General features: G+C 41.0%; 1 protein-coding gene across 2 annotated transcripts in view; it reads right to left on the bottom strand.

Moving 5' to 3' along the window:
• The window catches only part of DGCR8 (DGCR8 microprocessor complex subunit), a 29035-nt gene extending 7311 nt beyond the window's left edge, over positions 1-21724 (bottom strand). The window contains exons 1-11 of one of the 2 annotated variants that reach the window (XM_028710339.2): positions 21455-21724; positions 14020-15020; positions 13444-13603; positions 10934-11076; positions 9803-10085; positions 8965-9162; positions 6515-6616; positions 5819-5917; positions 5067-5149; positions 2788-2888; positions 1910-2016 (exon numbers count right to left, since the gene is read on the bottom strand). In XM_028710339.2, the coding sequence (XP_028566172.2) occupies positions 1910-2016; positions 2788-2888; positions 5067-5149; positions 5819-5917; positions 6515-6616; positions 8965-9162; positions 9803-10085; positions 10934-11076; positions 13444-13603; positions 14020-14739 (1996 nt within the window). In that variant the 5' untranslated portion in view covers positions 14740-15020; positions 21455-21724. The remainder of the gene's footprint in view (positions 1-1909; positions 2017-2787; positions 2889-5066; positions 5150-5818; positions 5918-6514; positions 6617-8964; positions 9163-9802; positions 10086-10933; positions 11077-13443; positions 13604-14019; positions 15021-21454) is intronic. The other variant, XM_028710340.2, reaches the window with a different exon arrangement.
• Between the last annotated feature and the right edge of the window lie 253 nt (positions 21725-21977).

Raw genomic sequence — 21977 nt, 5'->3', positions numbered from 1 at the left:
AGAAGCTTTTGAGCTTGTTCACAAACAGATCTGTCAGGACCCATGAGGTGTGAGAGTCTGGGTGGGGCCAGGTATGTGCCATCGCTGACAGATGACCACAGCCAGGTTGGCTGGTGTCTCTCTCTCAAATCACAGGGGGAGGCGGCGCAACTGATCAAGGATTGGGTTGCGGAGGTGGAACTAAGGTTTTCCACCAGGGTGCAAGGGTTCAAGAGCGACCGAGGGTCACAGTTTACTGGGTCTGCTCTGGAGGAGTTTTTCAAGGAAAAGGGAATACGTCACCAGGTGACGGGTGCAAAGTCTTCTCAAGGGAGAAGGGAGGCTGTGGCTGAGCCCGGTGACGGGGATCAGGTCCAGAATCAGGGTTCAAAACCCGGTGATGGGGACCAAGTCCAGGGTCAGGGTTCAGGGCAGGTTTGGGCATCTCCAAGGGTTGTGAAAGGAGTGTCCAGGTGTGAGGCTTCATCTCCGGTAATGGAGAAAGCTCACAAACAGGGTGTCAAGTCAGAGGGGGAAAAGTCTGACGGAGAAGACACAACTGCTGGCTATAATGGGTCAGTAGGGTATCAGGTCACAGGTGCATGGAAAAGTGTCGCACAGTGTGATTCTGGGAGTGTTGAAGGGGTTCAACAGGTGCCTGGGAAAGATGCCGGGAAGTGGCACAAGGCAAAGGGCAAGGTGTTGAACTCAGAGGGTCTTGTCAGAATGGTTTTCGGCAAGAGGGGGTGTCAGGTTTGGAACTTAACAGGTTAAGAAGTTCCCATGGTGCCTCAACATTCTGACGTCAGCTGGGAAGCTGGGAGGAGTTGGGAGGAGTTTCTGTCTGTTCCCCTCTGGTCTTTGAGGGAGAAAGACGTAGTCTGTAATGGAGGCGAGGAGCCCAGGAGATCCCTGGGGGAATGTCGGAATAAAGAGCTGAAATGGACAAACCTGGACTCTGTATGTGTTTGTCAAAGAACGTGACAGTTTCATCACCGCTGTGTTTATCTCTGCTAAGGTGTGACTGGAGCTACCGGACGACGGAGCTGAGTGGCGCAGCTGAGGGAAGCGCGCCGGACCGGGCTGCCATAAATAGCTAATTGAGGACCAATAAATCAATTAGCGGGGTCCCAATATATCTATTGCCACACACTAAGCTGCAATCAGCTCCCATTTAAATAACTGCAACCCAAGACATGACTTTTCATACCAATTTCCACAGAACTTAAGTGTAATTATTTATCTCTCTATTTAAGAAATTTATACTTTGCTTTCCTCTATATATCTCAAAGCAGCTTAGTCAGAATGAAACTGAATTTAAAACATCAGAAATAGAAACGTCAGAACTGCATTCATAGTGCAAAGATCTCCTGAAATAAAACCATTTTAACCCGGCATTTGAAACCTAATAGGGACTGTGCTTAATGGGAACAAGTTCTATAGAACTTGGCCCACTACACTGAAGGCATGACTCCTCAATAGCAAGAGTCATGCTTCTGGCCCATAGGGGACCACCATTACCTCTCCAAGCCGATTTAAACTGATCCAACCCAGGACGATAAAAAATACCAATCCTTTAAAAAGGGGTGTGTGTATGGAAATGTCATCTAATCCTGGCAACATTTCACAACGAGATGCCTTTTCTATTCCTAATATTTGTGTATTTCCAATATACAAGTCCTGTATCTCAGGAAGAGCATTTCAGTCTCACAATGCCATGAAATTCCCAGCTGTGGTTCCTAAATACTTACTATCTAGCTCCAAATTCCTATCTTAAGTAACAGTGGTGTCAAGGCCATGAGACTGGTGTATACAAGAACACAGGTAAAGCACAAAGATCATGAAAATTAGAAACAAATGCCACACAATCAGGAAGAGATTGAAGAGGAATAGTCATCTCAAAGGCTTTCAAACCAGCCATCATACTTACACCAGCCACGCACGGTGTGCTTCCCACATGTCATGACATATTCACTCTTCTGATTTTTACCAGGAATCACTTCAAACTTGATGGATGTGTCACCCATTCCATGGTTTCTTATAGAGATGAAATGGTGTTAGCATACCAAACCACAATGTCTACTTATATCACATGTGGCTAACAATGTTTCTAAAGTAAAAGATCTGGCTAATGAAAAATTATTTTAATTTCTATCTAACCAACAAATCCTGTTTTCTACCCAACATTCTACACATGCTCCCAATATTGAAGTTTGCCGCTTTTGTGCAAAACAAACAACTGGTCAAAAATGAATGTTTCTTTAACTTCTTTAAAAAACCCACAAAAATCTTGCCAAAGTTAAGCACATTTACATTTCTCAAGATTTCACTGGGGGAATTAACATGCTGAATGCTCTTCCATTATAATTAATGTGTCTAAAGTGCGTCATTTGGAAGTATCGTGCCAAAACAAATAATTTAACATGCCTGCATTTGAGAGGGCAAGCTAAATTGTTTGGTTCAGAGTCAAACTTTACATCTGCTTTGTGAGCACTATTACTGAAAAGTATAGCAAACGTATAGCTGGCATGAGAGTCTGTGCTAACTTCTAGGCTCATGTTTCCCATCAGATGGTTCCATGGTCCCACTACTGTTGATGAATAGGTGTCACAGGTTAGGGGACTGTCTGTAAGCATGAATTCAAGCATGAATTGTTTGTGCCATTGTAACATTAACAGAAAACAGAAGAACATATGAACATAATTTTAATTAGTAAAAAGCATCTCCCCTCACAACTGCTCAGGAGATTTGAATGTACACTGGGGTATCTGTAATTCTACTGAACATATTAGCAGTACCCAACCTTACCTTTTAAGGCACTCATGAAGGATTTGATATGGAGACAATAGTCCAGCTTTACTGGTCAGTTCGTATACCCGTGAGTCCTCAATACTGATATGGTTAAAATACTGCAACAAAATTGGTAGATCATCATTACTTAAATGGCAAAAAGGAATTCTGAGCCTTGACTTTACAGTTTATGCCTGAAGGATGGAGCTGCAGTACTGAGCAGAACACACTGCATAGCACTGTGCCATCAACATTTATTATTTATTGCCATTTTGTGCAGCCTTAAATGAATTCATTGGGAAAGAAATGTTTCACTATATAAGAATACCACCACTTTATTTTGCTTTGGCTCCACTTTAGTTAGCAAGATCATTATGCTGGCCACATACTCCATTTTAAGCAAGCCTAAAAGAACAGCAACAAAGCTTAATACTGTTTTGGAAGACTATGGGTAAAGCCCTAGATACATATAAGCCTAGCCTTAAAAGATAGTAATATTTGGAAAGAGGGGGAAATGACTGTCACAATCAGTTTATTACAAGTCACACACAGCAGCCAGACAATCTTATCTCAGATGAATAAGCCAAGAAAATGCCCAAGCCTTCTGCCAACCTGCTGCCTCAGCCCAGCACAATAAGCCAGGAACTCTTCAATTAACCACAATCTCTCATTTCATCTGAACCAGAAAACTATTGCTACCAGATTTGGAAAACGTCAGCTCATAAACTAGCTCCAAAAAGCTGCTAAGATCCAGCCTTGTTCTAAAACTGGTAACTGTAGATTCCCAACTGGTAAATGTTCAACTGAAGACTTCTATGCATAACTGCAATTTCCTAAGAAAGAAGGAAATAAGCAGTGATGTGCAAGACTCACTCCTATTTCAGCTTATTAAGCAGATCATTTCAGCTTCAAAATTTTGACAAGTTCAATTAAATTTCATATTACCCACTTTCCCCCCTATTCTAGATAATCCAGGAAAATATCTAGCTAGGTTCATTGTTGAGTATTTCTGAAAGACTTTCAGTCTGAACATTTCCCACTGTCCTAAGGTTGATGTAGATCCGATTTAGCATTTATATCTGGCTTACATTTAATAAGACTAAAAATGTTGTATTAATTTTATATGCTGCACAAACATCTTAACTCTTCTGAAGAGCAAAGAACGACTGGAGCAAAAATTCAATAAAACGTATTCAGTGTGATTTAAATATTACATTTAAAACAAATTCTAAGCTTTATTTAGAAATAATTTTATTGGACTGGTTGTTAATATTCCAAACCATGACAATTCAACAGCAGACACATACTGTTACATTTTAAGACACTGGAAATAGGTTATCATATGACATTGCTATCCTATGTTTGTCTACTCCAAAAATTAAGCCCTTACTGAAATCAACTTAACTTGCCCTCAGGTGTGTATAGGATTGCAATCTAATTTTAGCATGTCTGAACAGCTATACTCATGAATCTATGAACTTATGTGTTGGAAAATGTTAATCACCAGTTTAAAAAAATATTTGATTACTAGTGAAACTGGGAGATTTCCAACTAAGTCTTATTCATTTAAATAAACTTTAAGTAAATTGATTTTAATGGGTCTACTCTTAAATGAGCATTTGGATATAATCCACTATTTCAAAAGTGTCAGTGTATAACTTTTTGAAACCTTATCCTCAAAGCACTTTCATACAGTCTACAATGTAAGATAACGCAGCTAATTATTAAAAGAACTGCAAAATGCTACTGTGTGGGTTAAGCTAAAAATAAAAAGGTAAAGGTAAAGGACCCCTGACAGTTAAGTCCAGTCGCGAACGACTCTGGGGTTGCGGCGCTCATCTCGCTTTACTGGCGGAGGGAGCAGACGTTTGTCTGCAGACAGTTTTTCTGGGTCATGTGGCCACAGCATGACTAAGCTGCTTCTGGCGAAACCAGAGCAGCGCACGGAAATGCTGTTTACCTTCCTGCCACAACAGTACATATTTATCTACTTGCACTTTGACGTGCTTTCAAACTGCTAGATTGGCAGGAGTTGGGACTGAGCAATGGGAGCTCACCCCGTTGCGGGGATTCAAACCGCTGACCTTCCGATCGGCAAGCCTAAGAGGCTCAAGTGGTTTAGAACACAGCACCACCCGCGTCCCTCAAGCTAAAAATACACCACCACAAAAAACAACAACAATGTATCACATTCCATTAAAGTTGCAATCCTACACACACCGGGAAGCAATTCCCACAGAATTCAATGGGATTACTTCCATGTAAAGATGCACAGGATTGCACTGTAAAGTCCATACCTCTAGTTCCTCACTATCTTTGGGCTTTTCCTCAGAGGTCTGTTTAACAAAATCAGGAATGAGGATTTCCAGTGTAGCTCGGGCTATGGAAGATAATGAAAGGGTTAGGGTCTTGCCATAATCGCGTATTGCACAAAATTATATTTCTGACAAATGTCAAAGAACATAAAACAAAAATTCCCAACTGTTTTTACAGTAGAAAAAAAGACTTCTATTTTACTATCAACTTGTGTGATAAGCACAGGATGTGTTTATACAGCATTTACAGAATCAATAATAAATACCACAGGCTCAATCCACCAAGCTCCGAGGCTATGAACTCTCCATACATTACGTTGTACTGAATATTATCCATTAAAACAGGGGTAGCTAACCCATGACCTGCATATCCCCTCCAACCTGTCATTTTTTAAAAATAATAATTTTTAATTTTTTAAAAAATGGCTCCCCACTGTGATGTATGAAGTCCAAAGCTTTTTTGGTCACCCTTTCCGACTGCATTTTTTAAAAAACAAAACTAATCATGCCCACTTACTTATACATTACATCATGAGGCCCCTGGATGACTGAAAAGGTTAGCTACCCCTGTATTAAAAGGTACATACACCCTAAACTTGTATGTATTTATTACAGAGTAAAGCCCATTTTGCGACAGTAGAGCTGAAATGCATACATTCTTTGGGTTGCAACCTTATTGGTACTAGCTATCAAACAGATATTCAATATATGATATTTAAATATGTTTACATTACCAGCTTTATTCTTTGCAAGTTTCTTGCTGCTTGCTGTACCTGCCCCATAAGTCACTCCATCAATAATAACCGAGGCTCCAAAAGGCTCACTTGGGTTCTCTTTAAAGAGGAGAGAAAATGGGAAGCCACCAAATTCTAAACAAATCCTAAACCTACATGATTTAGGATGTCGGAACTACCAATTCTCTTTGTGTAAGATAAACAAAAGTGATTTTGACCAAATAATGCAAACAGGCTGCTTTCATCACAGGTTTACAGGATAAAAATGACAATTTCCCTATGTCATCTGTTTGTGACTGCTAACCCAGTCCTCAGATGTAATCTAAAAAATTCTAAAATGTTAATCTAAAATGGTTGTACAAGTGCTATCAATATGCAACTCTTAATTTAGTAGTTCTCAGATTCCACATTAGCTGATCAATGACCTGCTGTCTTAAGACTTTCATTTCCATTTGTTGGTGACTGACATTTTGAATGAACAAAACTAGGAATCTGGCACATTACAATGAGTCAGTTTTCCCTTCAAAAGCAAGAAGGGACATTTCTTAATTTACATTATTCTAGATGCAGTGCACATCCTGTCAATGCCTGTATTGTTTATTTTCCTGGAATACTTGGCTCAAACTTAGATCATGTACAGCCCAGACACTGCAAGTAACTGTTGTCCTACAAAAAAATACTATAGTGAAGACTTACCACATTCAAAGAAATTGTAAACAGGTCGAACCTTTAGGACTCGTTGCATATATTCATGAAGGATGCAAACTTCAGACTTCCCATTGGGATTAATAACAAACTCTATTAAGAAAAACATTTTACAAATGCCTTTAAGGATTTTACTACCAACAGCATAACATATAGATTAGGAGTCCTGAACATAAAACAAAAAGCAAAATCAGTATTCTAATTCAGCTTAGACAAGTTCACGTACTACTCAGTTTACCTGAAAGAGGGGCAGGTGCATACCCTCTTCTACTCCTCCCCAATATAACATTTCTCAAAGTGCAAGAATCATTTGGACATGCCTCTACAACTGAAACACCCATATTACACAATACTTTATGTGTGAGGGGGGAAAGGAGACACATGTCTATCACATGCAGAGTCATTGGCTGGGTGTGTGTGCACTCGCTCCTTAATTTCAGAGTGTTCATGTTGGAGAACACATATAGATTATCTCCAATAACCAATCCCAATGACAATAATTAGGACACATTCTATTTCACGTTCAATGATCTGCTTATAGGAAGCTGCTTACAGAGCCAGAGCTCAGTATTGTCTATACCAGCATTTCCCAAACTTGGGTCTCCAGCTGTTTTTGGACTACAGTTCGCAACATCCCTAACTAGCAAGACCAGTGGTCAGGGATGATGGGAACTGTGGTCTAGAAACCCATGGTTGGGAAACACTGGTCTACACAGATTGATAGCAGCTTGGCAAAGTTTCAGACATGCCTCTACCTCTCCTTCCTGGAGATGCTCAGGATTGAACCCGAGACCATATGAATACAAAGCAGATGTTCTGCAATAGAGCTCTGGCCCTTCCCATTCAGTTTCCATCACTTCCTGTTCCACAAAGCAAAGTATTTCAGGTAGACCATTCTACACTTGCCAAGTACAGAATTAAGTTCAAGCTACAGAACTACTTGGGAAAGCTTCCGTAAACTGTAAGTCAGATAGCATGGCTTCACTAGCTCTCTGAACCTCTCCTCACATGGTCTTACAGCAAATTGGTCGCTGCACAATCAAACAAGGAAAGTATTATGTCCCGAGTCCTTCTAAAAGGAAACATTACCATATCCAAAAGCAATTATCTGTAATGAAGACAAGCAGTTTTAATACTGTCATAGCTTGAAATGAAGACATGACTGCTATAAGCATTCAAAAAAAGTTTTTTGGCAAGAAAGTCAGTTTTATGAAAGGCAGGGAAATCACCAGTTGAGCCCTATTAGAACCTGGTGCCCTGACCATTTTGGGGTATGCAAACTCAAATGCAGAATGCATCATGCGAAAGGCTGGGCTGGATGAATCCCAAGCTGGAATTAAGATTGCCGGAAGAAATATCAACAACCTCAGATATGCAGATGACACAACCTTGATAGCAGAAAGTGAGGAGGAATCAAAGAACCTTTTAATGAGGGTGAAAGAGGAGAGCGCAAAATATGGTCTGAAGCTCAACATCAAAAAAATGAAGATCATGGCCACTGGTCCCATCACCTCCTGGCAAATAGAAGGGGAAGAAATGGAGGCAGTGAGAGATTTTACTTTCTTGGGCTCCATGATCACTGCAGATGGTGACAGCAGCCACAAAATTAAAACACGCCTGCTTCTTGGGAGAAGGGCAATGACAGGCCTAGACAGCATCTTGAGAAGTAGAGACGTCACCTTGCCAACAAAGGTCCATATAGTTAAAGCCATGGTTTTCCCAGTAGTGATGTATGGAAGTGAGAGCTGGACCATAAAGAAGGCTGATCGCCGAAGAATTGATGCTTTTGAATTATGGTGCTGGAGGAGACTCTTGAGAGTCCCATGGACTGCAAGAAGATCAAACGCATCCATTCTTAAGGAAATCAGCCCTGAGTGCTCACTGGAAGGACAGATCGTGAAGCTGAGGCTCCAGTACTTTGGCCACCTCATGAGAAGAGAAGACTCCCTGGAGAAGACACTGATGCTGGGAAAGATGGAGGGCACAAGGAGAAGGGGGCGACAGAGGACGAGATGGTTGGATAGTGTTTTCAAGGTTACCAGCATGAGTTTGACCAAACTGCAGGAGGCAGTGGAAGACAGAGGTGCCTGGCGTGCTCTGGTCCATGGGGTCACGAAGAGTCGGACACGACTAAACGACTAAACAACAACAAAGAACCTGGTGCCCTGACCATTTTGGGGTATGCAAACTCAAATTTTCATATTTAAAGAGGAACCAGGTGATTGCAAGCAACCTGTTCTGCAGGGAAGCTAGGATCATTTTTACACATGTATTTTGTTACTTCCAGTACTAATCCAACTCGGACAAAAACTAAGCACTCGTCTAATGAAAAAAGTTAAGAGTTCTTCTTTTCAAGCTCTAAAGTATATGCAAAGAGCCACCTAAAGAGCTACCAACCATAGTAACACAATACAAACGTTAACACATATAAAACGGCTTACCTTTTTTTGTGGGTGCATCTTGCACAGACAAAGTAATAAGTTTTTGATTGGCTGGTAAAATGGGTCGCTCAGATTCTGCTTGTTTCCTCTTCATCTCACGATTGAACTGTCGCCTCTCTGCCCAGGTTCTGAATTTCTTTACAGTTACTTGTTCAAAATCAAAACGCTTTTCAAGATAGTGTCTAAAATCTTCAATATCTAGGAAAAATATTCAATCCCCATGGTCAATTAAAAGCTACCACCTTTACATTACAAAGACAGTGACAAAATGGTTAGGTCAAAAGAAGCATTCTATTGCTGTGTGCAAGCGTGCCCACTCAAATGTCCCCAGTCTGCAATTGTGCCCACAGGCCTCAAAAGGTTGGCAACCCCTAGTTTTGATGCCTGGCAGGTCCCAGCTATGCTAAGATTCTAGCATTTCACTATGCATGATGATGGAATATTTGAAGTAAAGATTTATACATTAGTTTTACTGCACATCCAATTTATTTTAACATGTGCTTCCATCGGAGAACTGAAAAAGGGCTGCAGCATACAACAAACCAACTAAATGCTTATAACTACAACTAAATACAATGGAATACAACTAAATACAATGGAATTGTATTTAAAACACACAAGCAGCAGCAGCATTTCATTACAAATTGAAGGAGAAATGGAATACCGAATTAGCATTTACTGTATTGCAATGGGTATAGTATAGAAATCTCTTAGGCTTGCAGCACTCTGCGTTCACAAGTTCTACATCTGTAAGCCAAGTGCCACAGTATCTACAAGGAAGCCTACATGCTTGAGTTAGATTCTTAGAACTCAAGAAATCAACATTTTTGACACTTACCTACTGATTCATCTTTGCACACCTCAACCTTGGCCTTAACTTGACCTAAGGCTCCTTGTGCTGCATCTCCCCCGGGTGGGTCTTTCTCATCTAAAGTCCCAGAATCAGCAGCAGTGGAGTCCGGCTCCTCTGTTTGGCAGTCAAATTCTAAAGACTTATCCATGAGTTTTATAGGCGATACTTCCCCATTTGGGGTGATGTCATTATTTTGTTCCCTTTCCTCATTTTCCTTCATTTTCTTATAATGCAAACATGGAATGCTACTCAACGGGGGATCATGTTTCTGCAAATATAAAATTTTAAAGTTAAAATTATGAGAACAAATCTAAAAACCCAGGTCTAACCTCTTCCAGTAGTGTTCAAAGTTTCCTATATGCCTCCCCTATCATACACCAGCAAAGCCTGAGATCCTGAGAACTTTGTAGAGATTTGCTAGGTGAGCATTTTCAAGAAAATGGAGTATGTTGTCGAAAAGCTATTTTATGCTTTAAATAGCCAGCCACAGCATGTCAACCATTTATTACCTTCAACATCTGAATGGAAGTTGTATGCAGGTGAACAAAAGGGAATTGCACTTTGGAGCTATGCAAAGTCATGCTGAATCTTATTTTATTTGTTAATGCAGTTATTCAATTATTACCAGAATACCATGTGAACGTAAGTGCAATCCACTGGAACTGCAGTGCTCCTATAAAATGCCCAGTTTAATAAATGAAGACAATGAAGCAACAGCATGATATGATTGTGAAAATACAAAATTTTATAACATTGTTGAATTTGCTGTATGTTTCCAATTATGACTTGGATACAGCCTAGTAAAATTCTAAAATATATTTATACAAATGGCACTAAAAGAGGCAATATTTCCCCATACTATCTACATGATCTTATTCAGATACCTTCATATTTAACTTGGTTTCCCAAGCTACTGTGGAAACTAATTCTTAGAAACACAGTGCATTTTTAGAAACAAACTGAACCAGCAAGTAAAACCAAAGTAGGTCTTTAGGCAACTATATTCAATGACATTTTGTCAACAATACTTCTACGAATAATCACAACAACAGGCTACAGATATATTCAAAATCTAATTTCTCTAAATGACCAAATTTATTGAAGTCTGTTCCATACCCTTATGCTTCCTGTTCCTAAGAAGTAAGGTCTGGACCAGGTGACAACTCTGGATTCTCGGTGCAGATATACAGGAATGCCAGAGTTATGGAATGTCATGATCCATCCATCAGGCAAGGGCTCTGTAGGTGGACGGCCACGACCTTCAGAAAAAAAGGAGAAACTGCTCAATGCACAAGACGTCTTATCACAACAAAAGTGGTTGGAAGGATACACAAGAAGTCTGAAGTTATATATCAAAGAAATATATCAGTGTAAATGATCAACCAAGAGGAGAGTAAAAGCTGCTGCCACCTCTCCCAACCCCTAGTTAATAGCGAAGGGGCTCCCTGTTTTTGAAGGCCCACAATGACATTCAATCGATGCCCCATACGTCCCGGTAATATTTTGAAGTGGTCAGACTGCATTTACTTCCAACCTGTACACAAAGTTAGCAATTTGCTTTCCAGGGTGAAACAGTATTTTGAACATGAATATATTCATGAAAAATGAATATATTGTTTTATTTCTCTCTCTCTCTCTCATCCTCAGTATTATTCAAGCTGCAACAAGTTTGCTGCATCATATCAACTTTTTAAAACCCTTACAAGCCGTTTACAAAAAGAACAAAATGATTAAATTATCAGTAAAAAACAGCAAATCAACTACTTAAAGCAGAGTTTTCCCAACTTTTCGTGTTGGTAACACATTTTTTGGACACGCATCATTTCATGACAAGTATTTCAGATTTACTAGCAAACTGGAGGTTAAACTAACCCCTTAGCAGCACAGGGAGCATTCATGCAACACACCTACACACTGCAGCTGACACACTAACATGTTGTCACACAATTTGGAAAGCTCTGACTTAAAACCTTCCAAAAAATAATTAAAATTGATGATGAACTGAAAGCCAGATTTAAACATGACGACATATCTGGGTAGACTTCCCTAAAGTATGGCAGTGGGGGCTACCACACTGAAAGATTGATTTCTCACAAATACTAACCGCTGTTAAATATGCAAGCCTCTTTTTGTACCTCTCCTTTTTCATCAAAAAAGAGCAGGGAATGCAAATCCCTAGGAATATGCACTAGCCCCCTTTTTGTGGCTTCACAAAGGACTGAAAACATTCCATCTTTATTTTAATTTATTAACTTCAAGAGAAGCCATATGCATTTTTTTAAAAAAATCAAGCAAAAGGCAAAATATTTAATACTCTTTTCCACATCATAACCAGCTTGATTTAGGCTGCAAACCTGAGCACACTTATTTGACAGAAACTACCACTGAACAAGGCAAGACTTATTTCCAAGTGCAATGAATTGGGCTGCCGAGTACCACCAGCCTGCAAAACCAATGTGTGGCACTTTAATGAGATGTTATTTTTCCTCCGAGATACTGGTCTTACCAAGAATAAAAACTGCATATTCTCCACAAGTTTAGTACCCCTCGAAGATTTCTAATGAAGGTGTTCAGAGTTTACCTTTGCAAACCTCACATTCAGCATCTATCTAAAATATTCTCCTTTAGGATTCCACAATACTAATATACAATAAATGTCTACGACAGGGTAGAGCAGACTTAAGGCTTGCGGGATCTACTGTGGATTTTAATAGAGCCTCAAGATCAAAGAAGAGCTAGATCCAAAAGACGCACACTTAGATTTAAGAGCGTGTGATGTCTCTAAGCAGCTGCGGAGTAAATGGTTTTAAGTAACAGAACCAAGCAGAGTTCAACATTCTTCCACACAGAAATGTACTTTTGGCACTCCAAGCTTTCCTTGTTTCATCAGTCTAATGGGACATGGGGGCGGGGGTTGGGGGGTTGGGTCACATTGCAGTTGATACTGTTCAGCAATTGAGACTCAGAAACCCTTGCCAATCTACTGCAGATCACCCAGAGATCCCAATCTACCTGGGTTACGCAGCCTGTGTGAGCCTCAGGGCCAGCCCACCCATGAGTCAAGATGAACTGACTGCCTCAGGGGGCAGGATCCACAGGGGCAGTAGATCCAAACCCCAAGGAATGCATTGCCCACTGCTGCCACTGAACCAATGGCAGTGACAGCTGTAGTACACTCTTTGGAAGCCAGATCTGTTACCTCCTCAGCAGCTACAGTAGCCACTTGGCAAATAGGTGCTGCTACTAGTTTCCTTCCACCCTTGCTCCCGATAAGGATCTTTATTCTCCCCTTATTCCTGACGTAGCTCTTCACACCCCTTCTTCCCAGGTGGGGGGGGGGCATTTTGTGGTTCGCCCCAGGTGCAAAAATATATTGGGCTGGCCCAGAGGAGCCTACAAGCTCAGTATTTCTTATCATCTATGGTGGCCAACCAGGAACTTCCTGGTTTTGCTACCTGCTTCAGAAAGAAAGAAGGCTGATATAAAGGAGGCCACAAGACCTGGCCGATGGACTGCTTTTGGACTAATATATTGTGGGAATGTTCAGACCATTACCTCAAAAATATTACTGCAAAAAGAGTACATAGTAAACATATCTATAGTTATACATAATGTAAATATCTTACTTTTAAGAACTGTTTTTATTTTGGTCATCATTGGCTGCACAGTTGTCTCTCCATCAGATTGATGGTCACTCTCCCCTGCATATTTCTCATCAATTCTCCTTTTCTTAGGAACAGAAAGGCCTTCTTCCAGCAAAGCATCCACATCATTATCAAATTCATCCTGAAAAACACATTGTGATATACCATGCCCCTATACCTATTCTCCTCCTCAGACAATACTGAAGTCAAAGCAAGAATGATTTGTACAGGGATCCACAAAATCCCATCCCCATCATAAGCCAACTAAGAATTAAAGTGTCATGTTTTAAGTAAATTATTAATAACTTGACGCTTTCTTAGCGTTCTCTAGAATAACAAAGCTCACAGCCTTCATACTGAAACAAAAAAAGAAAACAAATCACAACATATCCATTCTCAGTACTGTCTAAATGTATATTTCATACAGTTAAGCAGCTCTTAACACCACTCCCAAATTTAAGCATTTGTTATAATCTTAAAATTACTTGGTACAGAGACCTTTTAGTTAATATATAAAACCTGAATAAATGTTTGAAATTAGAAACAGAATTTACTTACCTCATAAGAATAGCTTAAGGTTTCTTCATCCACTTTGTCTCTCTGAACGATTGCTTTAGACGTAAACCCTCCTTCTTCATCTATTTCCATCAAATTTTCTGTAAAATCTTCTAAATCATCCAGAACTGCATACTCAACTCGCTTTTCCTGATCTACATCATTTTCATCCTCCTTTTTGTCATCATTTTCACCAGCTACTCGTGTAGCTTGACCATTACTACCCCCACCCAGAGGACAAGCATGCATACCCCCATTAACATTATTAATACCTAAATCTGTATCTGCCTCATAACCATGCTCAGCTCCAGTGTACAGAACTTTTCTGTCTTTGCTTTTGCAGCTCTCTGTAAAGCTAACACTAATCTTTACATCTTTAAGCAACTTAAGATCAGGGACGAACTTTCTAACTGACGGCGCATGACGAGCAGTTCTTGGGCTTTGGTCACTATTAGGATCTACGATAAGACGACTTTTGTAGCATGACGATCCCTTTGTGAGAAGTTGTATTCTGCCGACAGTGTGTGCGTCCCCAGCAGGGGTATCTGACTGTCCATCACCACCAGAGCCAACGTCCATTACCTCTGCGTCACTGGACGTTTGCAGGGGAGGTGGTGGAGGCTGTTCATTAGGCGGCAGTGGTGGGGGACAAGAATGGTTCTCCACATTCGCTTCTGTTGCTGGCTCTTTTGGAAGGGGAGGTGCATTTTCATAATTCTCCATAATTAAAACTTACAAAAAAACAAGGCTTTAAATAAAAGGTATATTGATCTATACTCCTAACATGAAGAAGTCCATCAAGATCGGATTTGTCATGCTCTATTCAATATGCAACACTGATGATTCAATTAAGCTGACTACATTGTTCTTTTCATTAATGTAGACAGCTTTCAGAACCACTGTCTCAATTACTGGAAATCACAATGCATTCAGCTTAAATAGCTGATGTCGAAGTAAAGAGCATCTTCACTGGCCGCATGCAGGTGTCCTTTTCTTCTTTCAACCTACAAAGAGAGAGAGAAAAAAAGAATAATCAGAAAAGCTTTCTTTCTATTGGTCTCCAATTCTATAGGACAATTCTGCTACGCAAAATTCAGAATGACGTGTTTTACCTACATGCTGTTAAACAGCAACACAAACAGCAGTTTAATCTAAAAAATAATGCTTATGGTGACTGAACAAGCAGTTGAAGCATTAAAATGGGGCTATGCAAAAGTACCTATTCTTCTTTAAGTCAACGAACTGCTGAACAGACTACAACACAGTTACTGGCTCACATGCTATTGAAAGCCAATATTGCCACACAGAAAATACAGTTTTATTTTTAATTCCAAGTTTTTAAAAAAGCAAGCTCCTTTCATATGAAACATTTGACTACCTATTATTAACTAAATGCTAATTCTAGTAAAACAGTAATACCTCATAAATACTAAAGTATTATTATTAGGTTTATTGTCTTTATCTACATTAACAAAATCTGAAGCGCAGAGACAACATAAAGGATAAATACAAGGACACTGGAATGATTCCAGTGATGTACACACAGTTTCACCAATACGAGAAGTCACAGAATCTTAAGAGTGACTTTACACAAGATGGTTCTCATACATGAACACTTCTGTGTAGCAATCTGCATGTTATTTTTCTCACACATTTTGACGCAACAAATGCATACATCTGTGCTGCAAGACTAGATAATGACAAGTGCAGGCTAAAAGGAAGATGATGCAGGTTTCAAATCAGCTGAGACAAGCACTCACTGGATATCTTTAGAGAAGCTTAAGACCACCATAAATAACATATTGGAGGTTGGCATATTTTAGGGACTGCTTCCTTAATAAAATCCTAAATGAGGTTACCTATAAATGATATGTTATTTTAGCTGCACATACACAATTTTAATCTGGGCTTCATATATATCTCTATATCCCTATCTAATATATCTCTATTTAATATTATATAAAAATATATAAAATAGTTTGTGTGAGAGAGAGCAATTTGCACAGCTGGTAGTAATTAAACCTGTGAATAAAATTCTTATTGCACTGTGGTCATCTCTTGCACTCGTAGGGTGAAATTCAGAAAACACAATTATCTCTATGTGCCCTACCCACAAGACAGGAGATATTAATCCTGAAGAGCCTCTCCCAAAATATATTCTACAGTAAACCACCCTTTTACTGCCCATTTTAAAAACCTACATTAAAATCAAAGGTTTTAAAGTACATTATATTTTAAAGACATATATACCATATTTTTCTGTGTATAACACCCCCGTGTATAAGACGCCCCCTATTTTGGGGGACTCAACCAATCACCCGGCCCCACAATGCACGAGCCCCCCCCCCTTTAACATTATTTTTTAGTAAAAAAACCCTAGTCTTATACACAGAAAAGTACAGTACTTATTTTCACTGCAGTGACCATGGAGAGATAAGATGGGAAATTCTTACCTGTTGCTAATTGATTTTTCCAAGTCCCTCTATATAACCCCCCCCCCCAAAATCCTACCAGCAGGGAATAAAGGAATTACTCCCCCATCCCACAAAACCCAGCTGTTTGGATCAGCTCAATTCAAACTTCAAAGAAAACTAAATACTTCCATGCACTAGGGCTGGGTGATATATCAATATACTGTCCAGAACTGGTTTGATGTCCATATTGTGATATCAGTTTCATAATTTTTGACCTGGCAATATATCACCAATCATAAGGAGTGTGCGCACACGCTATGCAAAAATCACAATATGGGAAAAACCGTGAAGCTAGCCAATGCCTCTACATAGCTTCATCCTTATTTCAGACATTGTGATATATCACAATGTTTAGCAGGTGATTTATTGCAATGTCGAAAAACTGGTATCATCCAAGCCCTACCATACACAGTACTTTCAAACATTCACACCCCCAACACACTACACAGGAGATGCAATTTCAACACAACTCCCTCTCCCCATTGCTCCTTCCATGAATTAATAGATTTGCGGGGGAAATGGGGGGGGGGATGCAAGAGTTTAACTTTCCACATTAAGTTTATCTGAGAGGAGGAAGAGTACATAAATGCAGATGGATGGAAGTCTGGAAGAATACTTCTATTTCTTCTTTAAAAAGTGAGAATAGGAGAACCTACTGGTTTGTATAAAATGGAAGGAAGACCCAGCTTACATAAACTTAAAAGGAGCAATGCTGTTTTGATGTGCAGAAGTCACAATAACATCTACCCTAACCCTTTCCACAAATGAGTGGTAGATGGTTATAACACACTGACTGTTTCCATTAATACTACACTTGTTTTCTTCTAAACATCAGGAAGAACTTTCTGACAGTAAGAGCTGTTCAACAGTAGAACAGACTCCTTCAGGAGGCTGTGGACTCTCCAGAGGAGGTTTTAAAGCAGAGGTTGGGTGGCAATCTGTCATGGATGCTTTAGCTGAGATTCCTGCATTGTGGGGGATTGGACTAGATTACCCTTGGGGTACTTTCTAATTCTACAGTTCTATCATTCCATTCTTCTAGGGTACACATACGATACAGGCAAAGTACGCGTTATGACTGTACCAGCAATGTTTCCTGCAGCAAACATATACAGTGCCGAAATTACAAAATACAGTCGTACATCAGAAGTCGAACGAAATCCGTTTCAGAAGTCCATTTGACTTCTAAAACGTTTGGAAACCACGGAAGTAGCACCAGGCATTCAGATTCCAAATAACATTCGCACACTGGAACGCTCACTTCCAGGTTTGCAGCATTCGGGAGCCAAAACATTTTACTTGCAAGGCATTCGGGATCCAAGGTACAACTGTACAGAAAAACGCAGGTACACACAGCTCAGCCAGTTGGGACATATTTTTGTAAGAACCCAGATGCGGACATATTTTTGTTCCACATTTGTCTTCTGAAAAGAGCACCAGGAACACCAAGGTTTTCTGCAGAGACCAGCTGTGTAGTCCTGACTAAATAAATATATGTCAAAAATGTATTATCTGGGGTGGAATCTAGACTCATATAAATAATCCTGTTAAAATGCTTTTTTTAAAAAAAAGTTTGAAAAATATATTGAATTTGCCATAGCTCACCATCGTCATCTAGTGTCGCATTTTTATAATGCACTTTACAACACTTAAAACGTTTTATTTGCAGCTGTATAGCTGAGTCCTGGGATGGCTGAAATAACCTTTTACATTAAAGAATTGGGGGTGGGGGGGTGGAACGGTTTCTTACAAAATACACCAGGTTAACATGCAAGTACCATTTACCTATTCAGAAACAAGTCCCTCTGATTTTAGGCTCACAATCATAGTGTAAGTGGGTTTCAGCCAGTATGCTGTGGTCAGGGGTGCCACAGGCAACACTGCCTCTGTCCCTCTTCCCTTCCTCCTCTGATGCCCTCCTGCATCTCGGCCTCCCAAAGGCTATAAGCTCCGCAGGTGAATGGTTTCACTTGGAGGCACCTCTCTTTGGGGTGGGGGGCAGTTCAGAGACCAGGGACGACAGCAGCCGCTGCCCAGAGTACTCCCAAGGAGAGGGGAAAGGAGGCTGAGGGAATATTCCACAAGGGAGGGTGAGAGGCAAGAGGTGACATAACTAGGCTCCTGAGCCCCACAGGGGTGCCGCAGAAAGAATGTAGTTGGTCAAGGGAGCCGTGGTCTCAAAAAGGTTGAAAACCTCTGGTCTAACTGATTGGAATGTGTTAATGTTAGAATGCTGAAATTCATGACCGAATTATTATTGACCAAAGACAGAGAAAATTACCAAAAACTCCAGACAGACCCACTATTCAAACTCTGACAAAGCAAACAGCATAGACAGACTAGTAACAGATTTTGTAGCTTAGTATGTTATCATTAAAACTTTATTGCGGTCCAAAGACCCCCAAATCAATTTCAAATTAGTATGTTTTTGTACTTATCTCCAATATTTAATTAAGGTCCTGAAAATCCACTGAAGTTCATAGTGTGAAAGTGATACCAGAAAATTACAAAATACAACTGGTTCACAGACCCAGGCAAGCTATCACCACCCCAAAACTATGTCTAAAAGAGAAAGCCCCTAGACTTCATAATTTCTTTAGTAGCAAAAGAAGAGACCAAACAACTTCAAGCCTCTCTCAGCTGACGCATGGATATTCCCAATGATTTTTCCAGCATCCACTCAGGCAATCCCTGAATGTACAAAAATAGCTTATAAAAATCAAAGTTCTGTATTATGTAGTAAAGCAGCTAAGCCAAATGTATTTTCTGTGCCTACTGGCCTCCCATTTGGAAGAACATTCTCCACTAAGTGACTTTGGCATATATGTTTTGCAATGGAGAAACTAAGCAACTAATGGCTGATACATACTCCAAACTCCTTTGGGATTCAGAGGTGACAGGTTTTCCCAGCCCAGAGTGGTTCTCAGCCAAGTTGAGCCATGTAACCTTAGGCAGCCACGCTCCCCCCCTCCCCAGTCTGAAACATGACCCTAATACCAACCTACCATGCAATGCTGTTGTAGAAATCAGAGCTTTGAACACCCATAAAACACCATATACCATGTTTATTATTTTCAATTACTATCCAGTTATGAGGCAGTGTGCTAGGTGCTGTATACAACAAATAAATCTCTGCCCAATAGAACACACACACTATGATGCAGAAACTGCAGAATCACTTATGTGATGCTGAGCCACACCTCACCTAAATAAACACTGCCATTTAAATGCTAAGCCAAGTTTTAACAATGGATAACATGTGGCAACACTTGTGAATACAAGCAAACTTCTAGGATGGTGCGCTTAATAACAACAAAGAATTGGTCCTGCTACCATACTTTCAAAAGGCCAACAAACCAAAATCAAGTTGATTAAAGTTTCCTTCCTTCCTTTTATTTATTGGGGGCATGAAAGCAGGTAACCCTACTGGAATTAAACAAGCCTGAGTTAAACAATTTCTTCCCTTCCAAACACAACAGCACTTAAGATTACGGTACATAAGATGTTCTGTAGACTATAGACCATGCAGGGTGCAAACATCAGGTGGGGGCTAGATCACAACCACCACACACTGTTTTCTGTCTAGTGTTACAGAATAAGGCACAAATCCTTTCAAAATGTAGCAAAAAAGGGCTAAGAACAAGCTCCTCACCACCACCCTTTAAGAGAAGGCTGACCCTTCTTCAAAATCCAGTAGGTAACAAATGATAGAATAATGAATGTGGGGGGTGGGATGGGAGAGAGGATGATCAAACTGGAAGCAGGATGCTGGACTAGAGGAAACTATGGAAACAGGAAACTGCTTCACACAAAGTCAGTGCAACCATTCTTCAGGATCTTATAAGGATCTTTCCCAGTCCAGCTACTAGAGATAAGTTTCAAAAACACAATGAAACCTGATTCTAGGGGGGTAGCAGTGTTAGTCTGTTAAGCAATTTATTTATTTTTAAAAAATGAGTCTTGGGCCATGATAAACACTGCTATATCTCCTAATCTTTCCTCTTAATATTGTTGTCTTGAGAAATTTTAGAAAGTAGAATATATGCATTACTTAAGCAAATAGATTATGGCACTACTTTTTGTTCTCTATGGTGTGGCAAAAGCTTTCCTCAATCAATCTCGACTTATCAAAGGCATAATAAAGCCTCCATGATCACTTTCTTTGAAGACCAAACTGGCTCTAACCAAGGAAAGCACCTGCAAGTCTTTCAAAGGCCACAAGCCCAGGGAATTTATTTATTTATTGGTGCTTTTTAAAAAGCCCGAAGAAATTAAACCTCTTACCTCCTACCTGCACAACAAGTCATCACGCCAGTACACTACATCCCTAAAACTACTACCATAAACAACTGTTCTTAGGCGGCTGGGTGTATCCGTCCCATAAGTTCACGACGGTGGTAATAGTATGGCCATCTTCGGCCTCACTTTTGTATCCCGCCCTGCTATCTAAGATACAGTATTTATTTATTAAATAAAAAAACCCAATTCCTGAGGGATCGGGGGTAGCACGCGCTGGTCTTACTAAGGTTTCCCTCCCCGCCACCCTAAAAAAAAACCCATTTCGCACCCACTTCCATATAATTCTATTCAACGTGGTTTTTTTTTTGTTTAAAGGCGGGTGAGAAAGAAAAAGTAATTCGCCTCATCCGCATCAAGGTTCCGCCACCAACCACGGAGCCTCCGCTTCCTCCCGAAACCGCGAGGCCCAAGCCGAGTAAAAAGAAGGCCCGGGGGCTCCGCAGGGATGATTCCCCGTTATCATTCCGCATCTCCACCACCCCCTCCCTACACAAAACACCGCTCCCCCCCCCCTAGTAGCTGCGCAGGGCCTAGGCCCGGGAGTGGGCTTTCTCGCACGCGCGCCACTACCGTCCAAGGACGGCGGAGCTGAGGCGGCCAGGCCGCGCCAAGGCCCCGTTCTCTCCTCGCCGCGCCCTGCCGGAGCCCACAGGCCCGGCACCCACCTGGGCCATGCCCGGAGTAGTCCCTGCCGCTCCTCGCTCGAGGGCTCGCGGTTGTGCTTTCTCCTCGCCCCACCTCCAAAGCCAAAGTGAGGGGGGAGAAACCAGCCGGGGTAGGAGGAAGGGGCCGCGCCGGCGTCGTTATCTTTTTTTCCCTTCCTTTTTCTTCTTCTCCTCCTCCGTCGCGGGAGCTTCTTTTATTTCCCTTCCCTCCCGCCCCCTCTCAGGGAAACCGCCTTCTCGTTGCCACGGCCGCCATCTTTAAACGTTCTCTCCCTCCCCTCCTCTAGAGACTTTTTCTCTTTTTTTGGGCTGGGTCCTCTCCCAGCCAATCGCCGTCGAGGGCTGGACGCGTTCTGGCTCCCGCCTTTTCTGCCCATTGGCTGAATGCCGGCTCTTTGCGCGCGGCGGCCGTCGGCGTAAGACACAACAGGCGCGAGAAGGGAGGAGGGGCGGGAGCAAGGAGGCGAAAGGCGGTTAGGTTTTAAAAACAACAACGCCAAAACGGCTCGGTCGAGTGAGGTGT

This window comes from Podarcis muralis, chromosome 16 (assembly GCF_964188315.1).
Source record: "Podarcis muralis chromosome 16, rPodMur119.hap1.1, whole genome shotgun sequence".
NCBI classification, from domain to species: Eukaryota; Metazoa; Chordata; class Lepidosauria; order Squamata; family Lacertidae; genus Podarcis; species Podarcis muralis.
Note: the sequence above shows the minus strand (reverse complement) of the source record. Positions and strands in the feature narration are given on the sequence as shown.